General features: G+C 35.7%; 3 protein-coding genes across 4 annotated transcripts; 1 reads left to right on the top strand and 2 right to left on the bottom strand.

The window, feature by feature from the left end:
* Window positions 1–1486: 1486 nt before the first annotated feature.
* On the bottom strand, window positions 1487–3395 carry LOC147390359 (Tetratricopeptide repeat (TPR)-like superfamily protein). The gene has a single exon (XM_086417457.1). The coding sequence runs from the start codon at window positions 3227–3229 to the stop codon at window positions 1625–1627; it is 1605 nt and encodes a 534-aa protein (XP_086273583.1). The 5' UTR covers window positions 3230–3395; the 3' UTR covers window positions 1487–1624.
* A 2883-nt stretch (window positions 3396–6278) lies between these two features.
* Window positions 6279–6836, top strand: LOC147390358 (pectinesterase inhibitor-like). Its single transcript, XM_086457847.1, has one exon. It carries the CDS (start codon window positions 6279–6281, stop codon window positions 6834–6836), a length of 558 nt encoding a protein of 185 aa, XP_086313973.1.
* Window positions 6837–6881: 45 nt separating this feature from the next.
* Window positions 6882–11452, bottom strand: LOC147390357 (pectinesterase-like). 2 transcript variants are annotated; one of them, XM_086417234.1, is made up of 3 exons: window positions 11272–11452; window positions 8667–9177; window positions 6882–8311 (listed from the first exon to the last, which is right to left on the bottom strand). In XM_086417234.1, exons 2-3 carry the CDS (start codon window positions 9154–9156, stop codon window positions 7587–7589), a joined length of 1215 nt encoding a protein of 404 aa, XP_086273360.1. In that variant the 5' UTR covers window positions 9157–9177; window positions 11272–11452; the 3' UTR covers window positions 6882–7586. The 2 variants fall into 2 exon arrangements, with proteins under 2 accessions (XP_086273360.1, XP_086273361.1); XM_086417235.1 differs by lacking the exon at window positions 11272–11452 and having other exon boundaries at window positions 6911–7349; window positions 7626–8311; window positions 8667–9853.
* Window positions 11453–12030: the final 578 nt, after the last annotated feature.

Raw genomic sequence — 12030 nt, 5'->3', positions numbered from 1 at the left:
ACTTGTCACGTCAAGAGAGTCAATTGAATGTGCCACATGGGATAGTAAGATTATCATGATTCATAAGAGATTTCAATAAATTATTAGAAATGATGGTAATTGGACAAATGTAGACATTTGAATAGATGATAAACTAAGATAAAATCAATTAAGATGATTTGAGTTTTTTCCAACAAAAGCTGATTACAACCGTCCAAGAGAAATATGCCAACTGAAGAACCCAAAAGAATGCGCATTACAATAGTCGAAATGGATATGAATAGACTTTTAATAACAATATTGTAACTCTGAAACCCTGAGGGGTTGGCTCAATAGCAATTTCAGACCGATAAGTGGTTAATGCCCATAGATCATGAGTTTGAAACCTAATATGAGCATTAATTCCTCAAGGGCCAACCGGGAGAGTGCAACCTCACTTACCTAGTGCATGTGATGTGCGCGCGTTGCACGTGCCCCAAGACTAGTCCTTGGACAAGACTATGGTCTATGGAGTGGGCAAAGCCCAAATACAGACCTGATTCGTTGTCTACTAGGATACCCGATTTTCAAAATAATAATAACAAATATACCCTTAAAAGATTGTGATGAGGTAATGTCATTTGTTTTAGCTAACCCAAATTCTTGAAATAAGATTTTTGATGATAATAATTATCATTTTGATGTAAGAACTTGGGTCTTAATTTGAAACGTAATTATGAGAATAATAATCCAATCTGTATGTTATGGATCAAGATCCCTTAACTCCTAAGAATGACTCATGAAAAAAACACATGATCCCAACCCTTTAAATGCAAATTCCAATGGTGGAGATTTATCCTCAGGATAAGTATCCTCCAAGATTTGTGTTATCAAGATACTCATAAATCTCAACCATTGGATTTTGTGTTTAGAGGGTTGAGATTGAGATCATGTGTTTTTTTCTTGAGTCATTCTTAGGAGTCCTCGGATCCCAACCCTTTAATTAATTAATTCATGTACAATAGGTGTAAGCATCTGGCAAGAATGCAATCTTAGATTGACATTGATCCCTTTAAAAAGGGCAGTTAGTAATTCTTATATATTGGGTGGTTCATAGATCTGCCTAATGACTTTAGAAAGTCTTGGTTAGGTATCCGAGAATCTTGGAGAATATTTAACAGATTAGAAACATGTTAAAGGGTGACAATCCACATGCCAAAAGGTAAAACTGAATAATTAGGGATCAACAAGGAAACTACCAATTATGTGGGAACCCCAAGGTTGTCATGAGCCAAGGTAGACAATTTTTCTTACTTATACTGTTACTCTACCAGATTGGATATGGAGAGGGAGAGATGTATGAGGCTACATACGGGATTGCCTGGATCATTTTGGGCAGAATCAGTTAACATGCTTGCTATTTGAAGAATATACCAAAGGCCTTTTGAAGCACTATTCACTCGTAAATGAGTCAGATCAGAGTTGAGCTTTGATAAATTTTGATGGAGGCGGGACAATCAAGACAATATGAGGGTGAACACAATTTACATTATATCAGAAGTATCTTCTAGCAGATAGAAAACTTGAATGGCTAAATAAATATATGATACAAAGCTATTAAACATAAAAATAAAAAATTGTATCTCCCCTTACCTTACATGCTAGTTCACATCTTTTGCCCTACATGAAACCCACATAGACCACTATCAGTCCCAACCCAACTGAAACCAGTATCTTTAGAAACACCTTTCTCCTTCATCAATTCCCTTACTCCACTAACACCCTCCCATTTCCCAGCCGCCGCAAATGTATTAGACAACGCAACGTAAGCCCCCGGCCTTCCATCATTGCTCAACTTGAAAATCTCATTGGCAGCAACACATGCCATTTCCACGTCACCATGAAGCCTACACGCACCGAGCAGAGCGCCCCATACATCTGAATTTGGCTTCTCGGGCATTTCTATTATGAACTCCCATGCCTCATTTAGACTTCCCGAACGCCCTAATAGATCAACCATGCAAGCATTGTGTTCCATCCTTGGTTTTAATGAGTGATTCCTCTCCATACTCTTGAAGATTTCCCATCCCTTTGAAACTAACCCAGCATGCCCACAAGCCGAAAGAGCACTGAGAAACGTAACGTAATTGGGTTTGATTTTGTGCTCTTTTAGCATCTTTTCAAAGAGAAAAAGCGCTTCATTTGGGTTTCCGTTCTTTCCATACCCATCAATCATCGAAGTCCATGAAAAGACATTCTTTTCATTCATGTGGTCGAAGATTCTACGTGCATCCTCAATTCTCCCACATTTCGAGTACATATCTATAAGAGCACTTCCTAATTTCATGTCTCCGAAGAACTCAGTCTTCATGAGCTGACTTTGGACTTGTTGACCGAGTTCAAATGCTGACAACATAGAACAAGCCCCTACCACACTCACAAAGGTCGAAATTGTCGGACGGAAATCCAACCGTTGCATGTCAATATAAACATCAAGTGATCTCCTAGCAGTTTCAAGCGATTTGCTATAACCCTCAATCATCGCATTGAAAACTATGGTGTCTTTGTCAATTGTTCTCTCAAAGATCTCTTCAGCCTCTTCAATAGACCCTAGTGTCATGTATCCTGTGATCATAGCCGTAGAACAAATTACATTTCTTTCCAACATCGCATCAAACACTTTCCTAGCATAATCAACCTTCCCATTCTTTGCATATGAATCGACGAGAGCCGTGAAAAGAACATCATCCGTTTCAATATTAGATTTCAATATCTGGGTATGGACTTGTTTTCCTATACTTCGCAACATTAATGTAGTAATCGAAGATAGCTTTAAAATCATCGAAAACGTAAACCCATCGGGTTTTTCATTAGAGGAAGTGAATTTATGAATCAAATTCAATGATTCATCAATTTGGCCTTGTTTGAGGTACCCTGCGATCATCGAATTATAAGAAGAGACAGTTGGTTTTGACATCTGATCGAATATTTGGCGTGCATAAGATAAACAATTGGATCTGATATAGAGTATAAGAAATTTAATTGAGATGTTGGTGTTGGGTTCAAATCCAATTTTGTGGATGTGGGCATGGATCTTCTGGCCATGAGAAGGGAAATCAGATTGAATGTAATGTTGAAGAGCTGAAGATAAAGTGGTGGGGTTTGGATGGGAAATGTATTCGATTTTTGGCGGGAAAATTTGATTTGTTGTGACTAGGTTATTGGTTTGAAGTGATGGAATTATGGGCCTTAGTCGTCGCCCATTTTTCATTTCTTTTTGGGTTTAGTTTGGATGGTAGATTACTTTCTATAGTAATAGTACGTAAAAAAAATGTAAATGGTGCACATTAGGAGCATTACCTATTGATCCTCCCTACATCGTGACCATTCACGTGGATCATTGATAATCATCCTTACTGAGTAATTTATGGGCCAACTACAAACGTCAAAATTGAAGTTATCTATGAAGGTTTTCTAATAGTTTTAAGATAAATACTATTGCCACACCAACTTTTACTAACACCACCCCAATTCAAAATGTAAATGGAATTTTTCCCAAACCTGTGCAACTTATGTCCAAAGTTCGGTTTCATCACAATGTCCATTTTAATTCTCAAAACATGTTTTCCCAGTGAATTCGTCACTTTTATCATCAATGAATTTGTTAGTAATTTATCAACAACATCGTTGATATGGCAAAATCGTTGGTATTTATCTACAAATTTGTAGATGTTAACGGTTTGTTTGGATTGAGAGAAATGAAGAGAAAAGAAATTCATTAAAAGAAAAGAAAGAGAGAAGAAATTCAGTTTATTTCCAACTTGTTTGGTTTAACAATAAAAAAACCTAAATTTGGAGAGAGAAAAAAGGTAAAGTTGTAATTTTTAGTGTTCTTATTAGTCTCGAAAAATACTACATACATATCTATTATATATATATATAATTTTTAGTGTTCTTATTAGTCTCGAAAAATACTACATACATACATATATATATATATATATTTTGAATATGAATATTTTCATGAAATCTAAAAGGCTGTATTGTTGATTGTCAATGTGATAATCAATGTGGGCCCAACAATCCTTTTTAAAATTTGAAATCTAAAAAAATAAATTTGTGGGCAACGGGCAAAAGAGAGAAGTTTTCTCTATTGTTGGTGTCATTGCGCCATATGTCAAATGTTTATTGGCCTATGAGCCAAAGGGCGTGCGCCATTTAAAAAAAAATTCAGCACTTCAAATGCCTATTTGTATTTCTTTTGATAATTATAAAAAATGTATTACTTTTTTATTAAAAAAATTTAGGTTTTTTTTTATAATTTCCACTTAAAAGAAAAGAAAGAGAGAAGAAATTCAGTTTCTTTTCAGCTTATTTGGTTTAACAACAAAAAAAAAAAGAAAAACTTAAATTTAGAGAGAGAGAAAGAAGTGGAATTGTAATTTTTAGTACTCTTAATAGTCATGAGCTTTTCTTTTTTCTCCAATTTGGAGAGAGAAAAAAAAAGAGAAATATTGTCCCATTTTTCTCTCCATTAATTTTCTTTTCTCTCCTCACTTACCAATCCAAAAAACAAGATAAATAGAGAGAAACTCACCTTTTTTTTCCTTTCTTTTCTCTCAATTGAAACATGTCGTAAAAGTGACATTTATAGATTAAAAAAGTGACGAATTCACTGGAAATGCATGTTTTGGGAATTAAATTGAACAATGTACCAAACTCATACATATTCACACGAAATGGAGATTCACCCAATGTAAATCACCAAAGAATTTCACAAATCTTGGGGTGGCATTAGCAAAAGTTGGTCTGGCAATAGAAGCTCTAGTTTAAATAGAGAGATTATATTGGTGCACCAAGTTTTACTAACATCAGGCCAATCCTTTTGAAATTGTATGTTTAGAGATTTTTCCCAAAACATGCACACCTTTTCAAGAATTCCAAATCAGATACACTGTTCATTTTAATTTCCAAAACGTGTTTTTCAAGTGAGTTCGTTAGTGATCTCACTGGTAAGAAAGTGACGATCTCGCTAGTAAAAACATGTCTTGGGAATTAAAATGAATAATGTACAAGAGTCAAAATTTCATCTAATTCAACACACGAAATGGTAATTCACCCAAATATCTATCTTGATCATATAGCTTGGTATGTCATAAGTAAAAAAAAATTGATGTGTTAACAGAAGTTCTCTTTAAATATTATTTTTGCCTAATCTGGCCCGGCCATTGGGCAGAAAGGCCTCAAATGATGCCCCTCGATAAAAGCTCCTTCCGTAAACATTTTAGCTTCAGATATACTTAAAATTCTAAATCCGGTCCATCAAATACGGTTTATTGTAATTTGTTAAATTCCATCATAACAAGTGTAAGATTACAATGGTCTTGCTTAACCATCTCTACTCTAAGGCCGACGATCCCAATTTACGTGTCGACATTCTAAGTTCTAATATAGAAACAACAGATCTTCTAATCAATGGATCTCAAATAATATTAATAAATAAATGAAAATTTAATATGTGGTTATGCATTTTCAAATTTATATGTTGTTATTATGTATACTGAACATTCTCTCATCCAATATTCTGATTTGAAACACATATCTTCTAACAAAGATGGTGTAGTCCAGTATCCCCAATAACCTAACCAAGATTAAAGTGATTAAAACATCCAAGAAATATCACTCACTCATAAGAGTTATACATCTAAAAGAAAACTATTACAAACATCTTTGACATAGATCATAGTTAGGCTTGGAGTCTTTGAAGCTTCTTTGCATCCTCAAAGCAGGATGACATTACCTGTTTGCAAGCTCTAATTAGTCACCATTGGAGTTGTCCCTTACTTTTTGTGAAACTTTCCTATTATATAAGTAATTGTACTAAAAATCTGCAACTTGATATAATTTTCTTACATTGATCAACAAATAAACAAAAAAAAACAACAATATTGATAAATCAGAGAGGACTAACAAATGCCTCACCAAGTCTGCCATGTAAGCTACGCTTGTTGATGACATTTTGAGGATCGGGTGATAGAATTTCACAAACAATACAGAGACCATTTTATAGTGCTTTCTATGGTGAAATGTTTTGTGAGATCATATTAGGGATTAGTACATTTTTTTCAGGAATCTCTATGAAATCTGTGATTTATGTCAAGTAATAAATGATAGAGCTAAACTTGGCATATAGAGAATCCCCTAAAATCTGCAAAGCGATTCGTAATCTTGAAATAATCTCACCAAACATTTCCATCATAACAAGCATTAAAAGAGTCTTACATATGTTGTATAGTTCCATAACAACTACAAAGGAAAGAATGGCCTCTTCTCTCCTTCATAGCTCTTGCATGCTTGTTTCTCTTTCCCTATTGTTTCTCTTCTTCATGAACCCATCCTCTGCAAGTGTGTCTGTGAAGGTTACCAAGGTCTTGGTTAACCAGTTATGCTCTAAGACTGGGGATCCCAATTTATGTGTCAACATTCTAAGTTCCGATCCACGTACAGAAACCGCAGATCTTCAAGGCCTCCTAGGTGTCTCGGTCAATTTAGGTTTGGTCAATGCCACAGACACATCCAACTATATCATTTCCTTGTTTTCCAATACTACTGACCCTGACTTAAAGGAACGCCTCAATCTTTGTTCCGATAATTACCTAAGTGTTATCAAAGGTCTTAACTCGGTTGCAAATAGCTTCAAAGACCACTATTATGACGATGTAAGGCTTCTAGCAGGGCAGACTGGAAATATTCTTGCTAAATGTACGGAGACACTAAAATCACCACCAATGGTTGAATCTCCATTAACACAGAGGAATCACATTGTGGATGTTCTTATCGATCTCATGATGGTGCTTGCACGTCAACTTGAACGTTAGGTTCTTTTTTTTTTTTTCGTCTTTGCTTTGGCATGGCTTTTCATGGGTGAGATACAAATAAAATGTAATAGGTGATTATAAATTTTAACAAAATGTAATATGTTTCTATGCATTTCTGATCTATATCATTGTGGGAGCCAAATTAATATAATATTTCTCTCGAATTTCAACCAATACCCAACCCTCAAAGGGGGAAAATTAGTAAATGCTATGAGCATCAATAAGGATCATTGAATTAGAATCAATTAGAAGATGAGGAAAATTATTTGGAATGTCCTTTAACCCATCACTCAAAGCCCAAAATTCATCAATCATTCATATTTTGTACAAGTTATGACCACTAAATCATTCTGGAAATCTCGTACTTGGCAAAATTATCAAATACATGTTGTTATACAAGTAATGATGTCTTTATAACTGAAGATCTAAGCATGATGAAGTTGGTCCCCAGTGTTCCTCCCCGTGCTGGCATCAGCTTGATTCCCCAGTGTTGGATATAATGGATCACTGAGACTACCAAAAATGAATAAATAAACAAACAAACAGATAAATAAATAAATAAATTACTAAATAAAAATAAATCATCATGGTTTATTTTTAGTTTTTACATTAGTAATCTCCAAAGCTCTTTTTTTTTCCAAAAATTCTCTTGAAAGTAATTTATTTTATCTAGTAAATTAATAATTAAATTTTGAGATTTTATAAAATTTACAAAAATGGGAAAATAATATTTCTAGAAAACCCCTTCTTTCAAAAACAAGAAATATAACAAGTTTCAAAATGTCTCACCAAGCCAGCCAGGTAAGGTACTCCAGTTGCTAACAACCAGTCATGTTTATTGATAAAAGCTCCTACTGTGTACATCTTTGCTTCAGATATACTTAATATTCTAAATTCTTCCGATGGAATACGGTCTATCGTAACTGCTCCTGGCCCGGTGTTGTTAAATTCCCCATAAGTAACTGAATTTACCACTCCAGTTCCATTATAAGGAACCCACCCAGCTTTATTTATTAACCCACCCATGAAGGACTGCATAATAACAATGGTAGATTGAACTCCTAAGGGTGAACCCAAGTATATACTACCTAGCGATGGTATGACATCGGGGGCGGTGTCTATGATGCAGTAATGGAATACAAATCCAGACTCTCCATCATCTTCTCCTCCTCCTTGTGCCATGATCACGTTAGTACTAGTATTCATGGGGAGGGGATTTCTCACATACACATTGCATTTTTGGAACACTGCCTTTGCATCTCCAATGATGAAATAATGTGTTCCGTATATAATGCAATCCTTGAACAACTGTTCGCCTTGAACTATATGTAAGGTGGCCTGATACCCACGGAATGTACATCGATAAAGTACAGATCGGTGTGATTCACTATGAAATGCTATGGTGTTCTCTTTGTCAGGTCGGGCAGTGTTTTCGAAAGTCAAATTTATCGCGATGAATCCATCTGCTAAGACCTCTGTTGAATAAAACAAACGATCATTGTTATTATAGTCAAATTATATCAAATGATTTCAGTATGAAACTTAAATACTTTTTTGTGAAACAGGACAATCTGCTTGACTGGAAAAAAAAATAAAAATGAAACCTTGGAAGACCCATGTTCATCATCCAAATAATTTGATATTAAAAAGAGATACAAATTAATAGATTAATTGATTTAAGTTTTTATCCCACTTCTTCCTTGTTAGTTAAGAGTGTTAAAAGCAGTATTGGATCCATAATGAAGACACCTTGAATGAGATTCTTATCTCTTCCATTATCATCAAAGATTAATGATTTAAACAAGTTAAAATATAAAGACAGTAACTTACTAACTGTTGCATTATCTCCTTTGAGGCTTGAGCAGTCAGACGTGATCACTGTCCTTTTCATTCCTTCTCCCATAAGAACAATATTTATCTTAGTTGGACTGACCTCTACTTTTTCTTGGTAGATGCCTGACTTGATGAAGATACAGTGTTTTTTATTGTTGTTGTTTGGTGCAGCAGCCACAGCACCAGACACAGAGGCAAAGTTACCACTGCCATCAAGTGCGACAACTGAATCGGGCTTGCACTCAAACTTGTACTTGTCGTGGCGCTTCTTGTGTACAATTTTATACACGATAAAATAACCAAACAACAGAACGAGCATTAATTTTAACCACCTTGGTATTCTGTCTAGCGTCTGCAACTGCAGTGCCTCAAGAATAGCAGTAGGAGTTAGTCGGCGGTTTGCCTCTATATTCATGGCATTTGGTGGAGTTGGAAGTTGGTTTGGTGCTTCTGGTTGTGCTGTCAATGAAGAAGGTATCTCAGCCATTGATCTTTACTTATGCTTCTCCTGCATTCATGCAAATTCTCATCATCAATAATAGGTCTATTTATTTGGTGCATGATGAAATCACAGTGAAAATAATCATAATCATATTTTAAATATTATCACAAGGTTAAAGTAATAAGAAGAATATGTAAGTATCAATTATTAATGAAATAATTAGACCTTGGTTTTAGCTAAGCAATGAAATACTTAGAATTATTATTATAGTGTTGTTGATAATGGTGATGCAAGATATGCAAATAACGATAAAGATCAATTGAACTTATCTTTCAGTAGAATGAGGAGTTGCGTCAGAGGAGCATGAAAAGATGAAAAATATTACTTTATAAAACTAGCCCTTTTCAAAGCATCAAAAATAAGATGCATTATATGGTAAAATTAGTAATTTTTAATGGATCTTATAAGTTTCTAACCTCCCATCACCTTACATACCCAACAGACAGAGAAGTAGAGATATGGGATTCTACCTTAGCTTTCAGAAGAACCAAGACTCATGTTGTTCTTAGAATTAAGACTCAAAGAAAGACCAAACACTCAATAGGGTGACAATGCATCTTAAAAAGTATCCAAGAGAGAAGTCTTCATCATAAGAACACTATATAATTATATGAATCTGAGGGTTTTAGAAAGCAGCAACAACAGCTAAAATCATCAATTTGTGTGTGTGTGTGTGTGTGTGTGTGTGTGTGTGTGTGTGTATACCTTTGATCCCTTCTTCTTTCTGCTTTTTTTTTTTTTAAAAAAAAAACTTTACAAGGAAAATCACTTCAAAGACTGCTATGTGCTAACTATACAAAAACAATGTCAATACTAAGTTGGTTCAAGTCTGTGAGTGTTGATACCATGACATGGGTTCATAACCCGCCTTCACCTATTCAATGAAGCTACCTTCTCGGTGAATAGGTGAAGGCGGGTTCGGATGGTACCTTCTCGGTGAGTTCAGCGGTTAAATCTTTGCATGCTTCTACTCCTTCTACTCCTATCAGTTGGGTTCACCTAGTTTGGAGCAAGAACAAGATTCCTAGACATAGTTTCATCGCGTGGTTAGCTTTCAAAGGGAGACTTAAGACCTTGATCAAGCTTAAGGAGTGGGGTCTCATCAATGAAGCTAAGTGTAGCCTGTGTGGAGTGCATGATGAGGATTCTAACCATATTTTTGGGGGTTGCCCTTTTTCGAGGTGGGTATGGAATGGTATTCTCTTGAAATGTCTCGTGCGAAGAGCCTCTGGTACGTGGATTGAAGAGATTGATTGGGTGGTTGAAAACTTTAAAGGCAAGTCGATTATTCAAAGGGTGAAGCAAGTGGCTTTATGTGCCTTTATTTACCACATTTGGAGGGAGCGATGCAATAGAATTTATCAAAATAAATGCCTTGATCCGGATTCGATTATTCGCAAGATTGTGGAAGATATTAGGATCAACTTCGAGGGATCTCTAGAAGACATTGAAGATTCTGATGTGAATCGTGCCTTCACTCATGCATGGGGCCTTCAAGCTAGTTTTATCCACAAGCCAAGAAGGTATTGCTCTTGGCTTAAGCCAGATAGAGGCACTTGGGCCATTAACTCAGATGGCTCCTTCTCCACTAGTAGAGGAGGGTTTGGTGCAATCATTAGGAACAGTGAAGGAGAAGTGTTGGCAGCTATTGCAAGTTGTGAAGCCCCGATTTCTGTCATTTCCCATGAGCTCCGAGGCATTCTCCATGGGATCAAGTTAGCCATCTCCAAAGGTTGCTCAAAGATTCAAATCCAATCCGATTCCTTGCAAGCTATCCAAGTGTTAAAGGGTAGGTGGAACCCCCCGTGGACTGTTCTTCACATAGTCCTTGATATAAGGAACTTGCTCCACAGTTTAAGCGAAGTCTCCTTCTTCCACGTCTTTAGAGAGGCCAACAAGGCTGCCGATATGCTAGCTTCCTATCAGAATAACTTTGGTTGTACTGAATTAGATTGTGGATTGCTTTCTAGTGACCTTGTTTCTGTTATTTATCAGGATGCCTGTGGTATCCCGTTCCCTCGTTTGTAGCTGGTCTGGGTCTGCCTTAACCCTGTTGACCTTTCAAAAAAAAAAAAAATACTTACCACTAATCTTTCTTACCTAGGAAATAAAAAGTTCAGAAACAATGCAAGGAATAAGGTGTAGTAGAGAAGATGGACCTCTACAATTTTAGGAAATAAAAGAAGACTGACTTCATTCAAAGATTTATAGAGAGAAATGGTTTTAATAGAGGAGGTGTGAGGAAGGAAAGAAAGACAGAATTAAGCGAAGAATCCTTCAAACTACCTCGTGGAGTTGCGTGGAAAGTCATCCACCCCCCATATTTATAATAGTTCATACATACATGTGGTGTTTACTTCCCCCATTGAAACAGTTGATTGGTTTGATTTGATTAGTGTTCTTAAATTGGGAGTTTGAGTCATAGTTTCAGCCGAAACACGAGCACCACAAGTGCATTACTAACCTAGAATTGTCCAGAAATATATAGTTCATACTGAAGTTTATGCATTTTAGAAGAATACTTTAATGGTTGTAAATGGTGAGCAAAGGCACTAAATTCTTCACACTAAACACCTCATTACCACACACAAAATGAAAGGTGTTTGGTTTATAATTATGAGCAAACAATGACTTTTAGGTGAGCAAACAAACAACATAGGTAATACTGATTTAAGTATCCACCATGAAATTCATAGATGCCTTCTTGAGGAAACCTTTTTCCAATAGGATTTCTTTCTGGAAAAAAAAAAATTCACTTTTTCTCTTGTTTGCACCTCCATCCCAGTCATCTTCACCTGATATGTGATACATTTTCTTAAAACAGATCCACTAATAACACATTAATGTTTGATCTACCTT

This window comes from Akebia trifoliata, chromosome 11 (genome assembly GCF_017979445.1).
Source record: "Akebia trifoliata isolate Shusen 1 chromosome 11, ASM1797944v1, whole genome shotgun sequence".
Classification (NCBI taxonomy): Eukaryota; Viridiplantae; Streptophyta; class Magnoliopsida; order Ranunculales; family Lardizabalaceae; genus Akebia; species Akebia trifoliata.
Note: the sequence above shows the minus strand (reverse complement) of the source record. Positions and strands in the feature narration are given on the sequence as shown.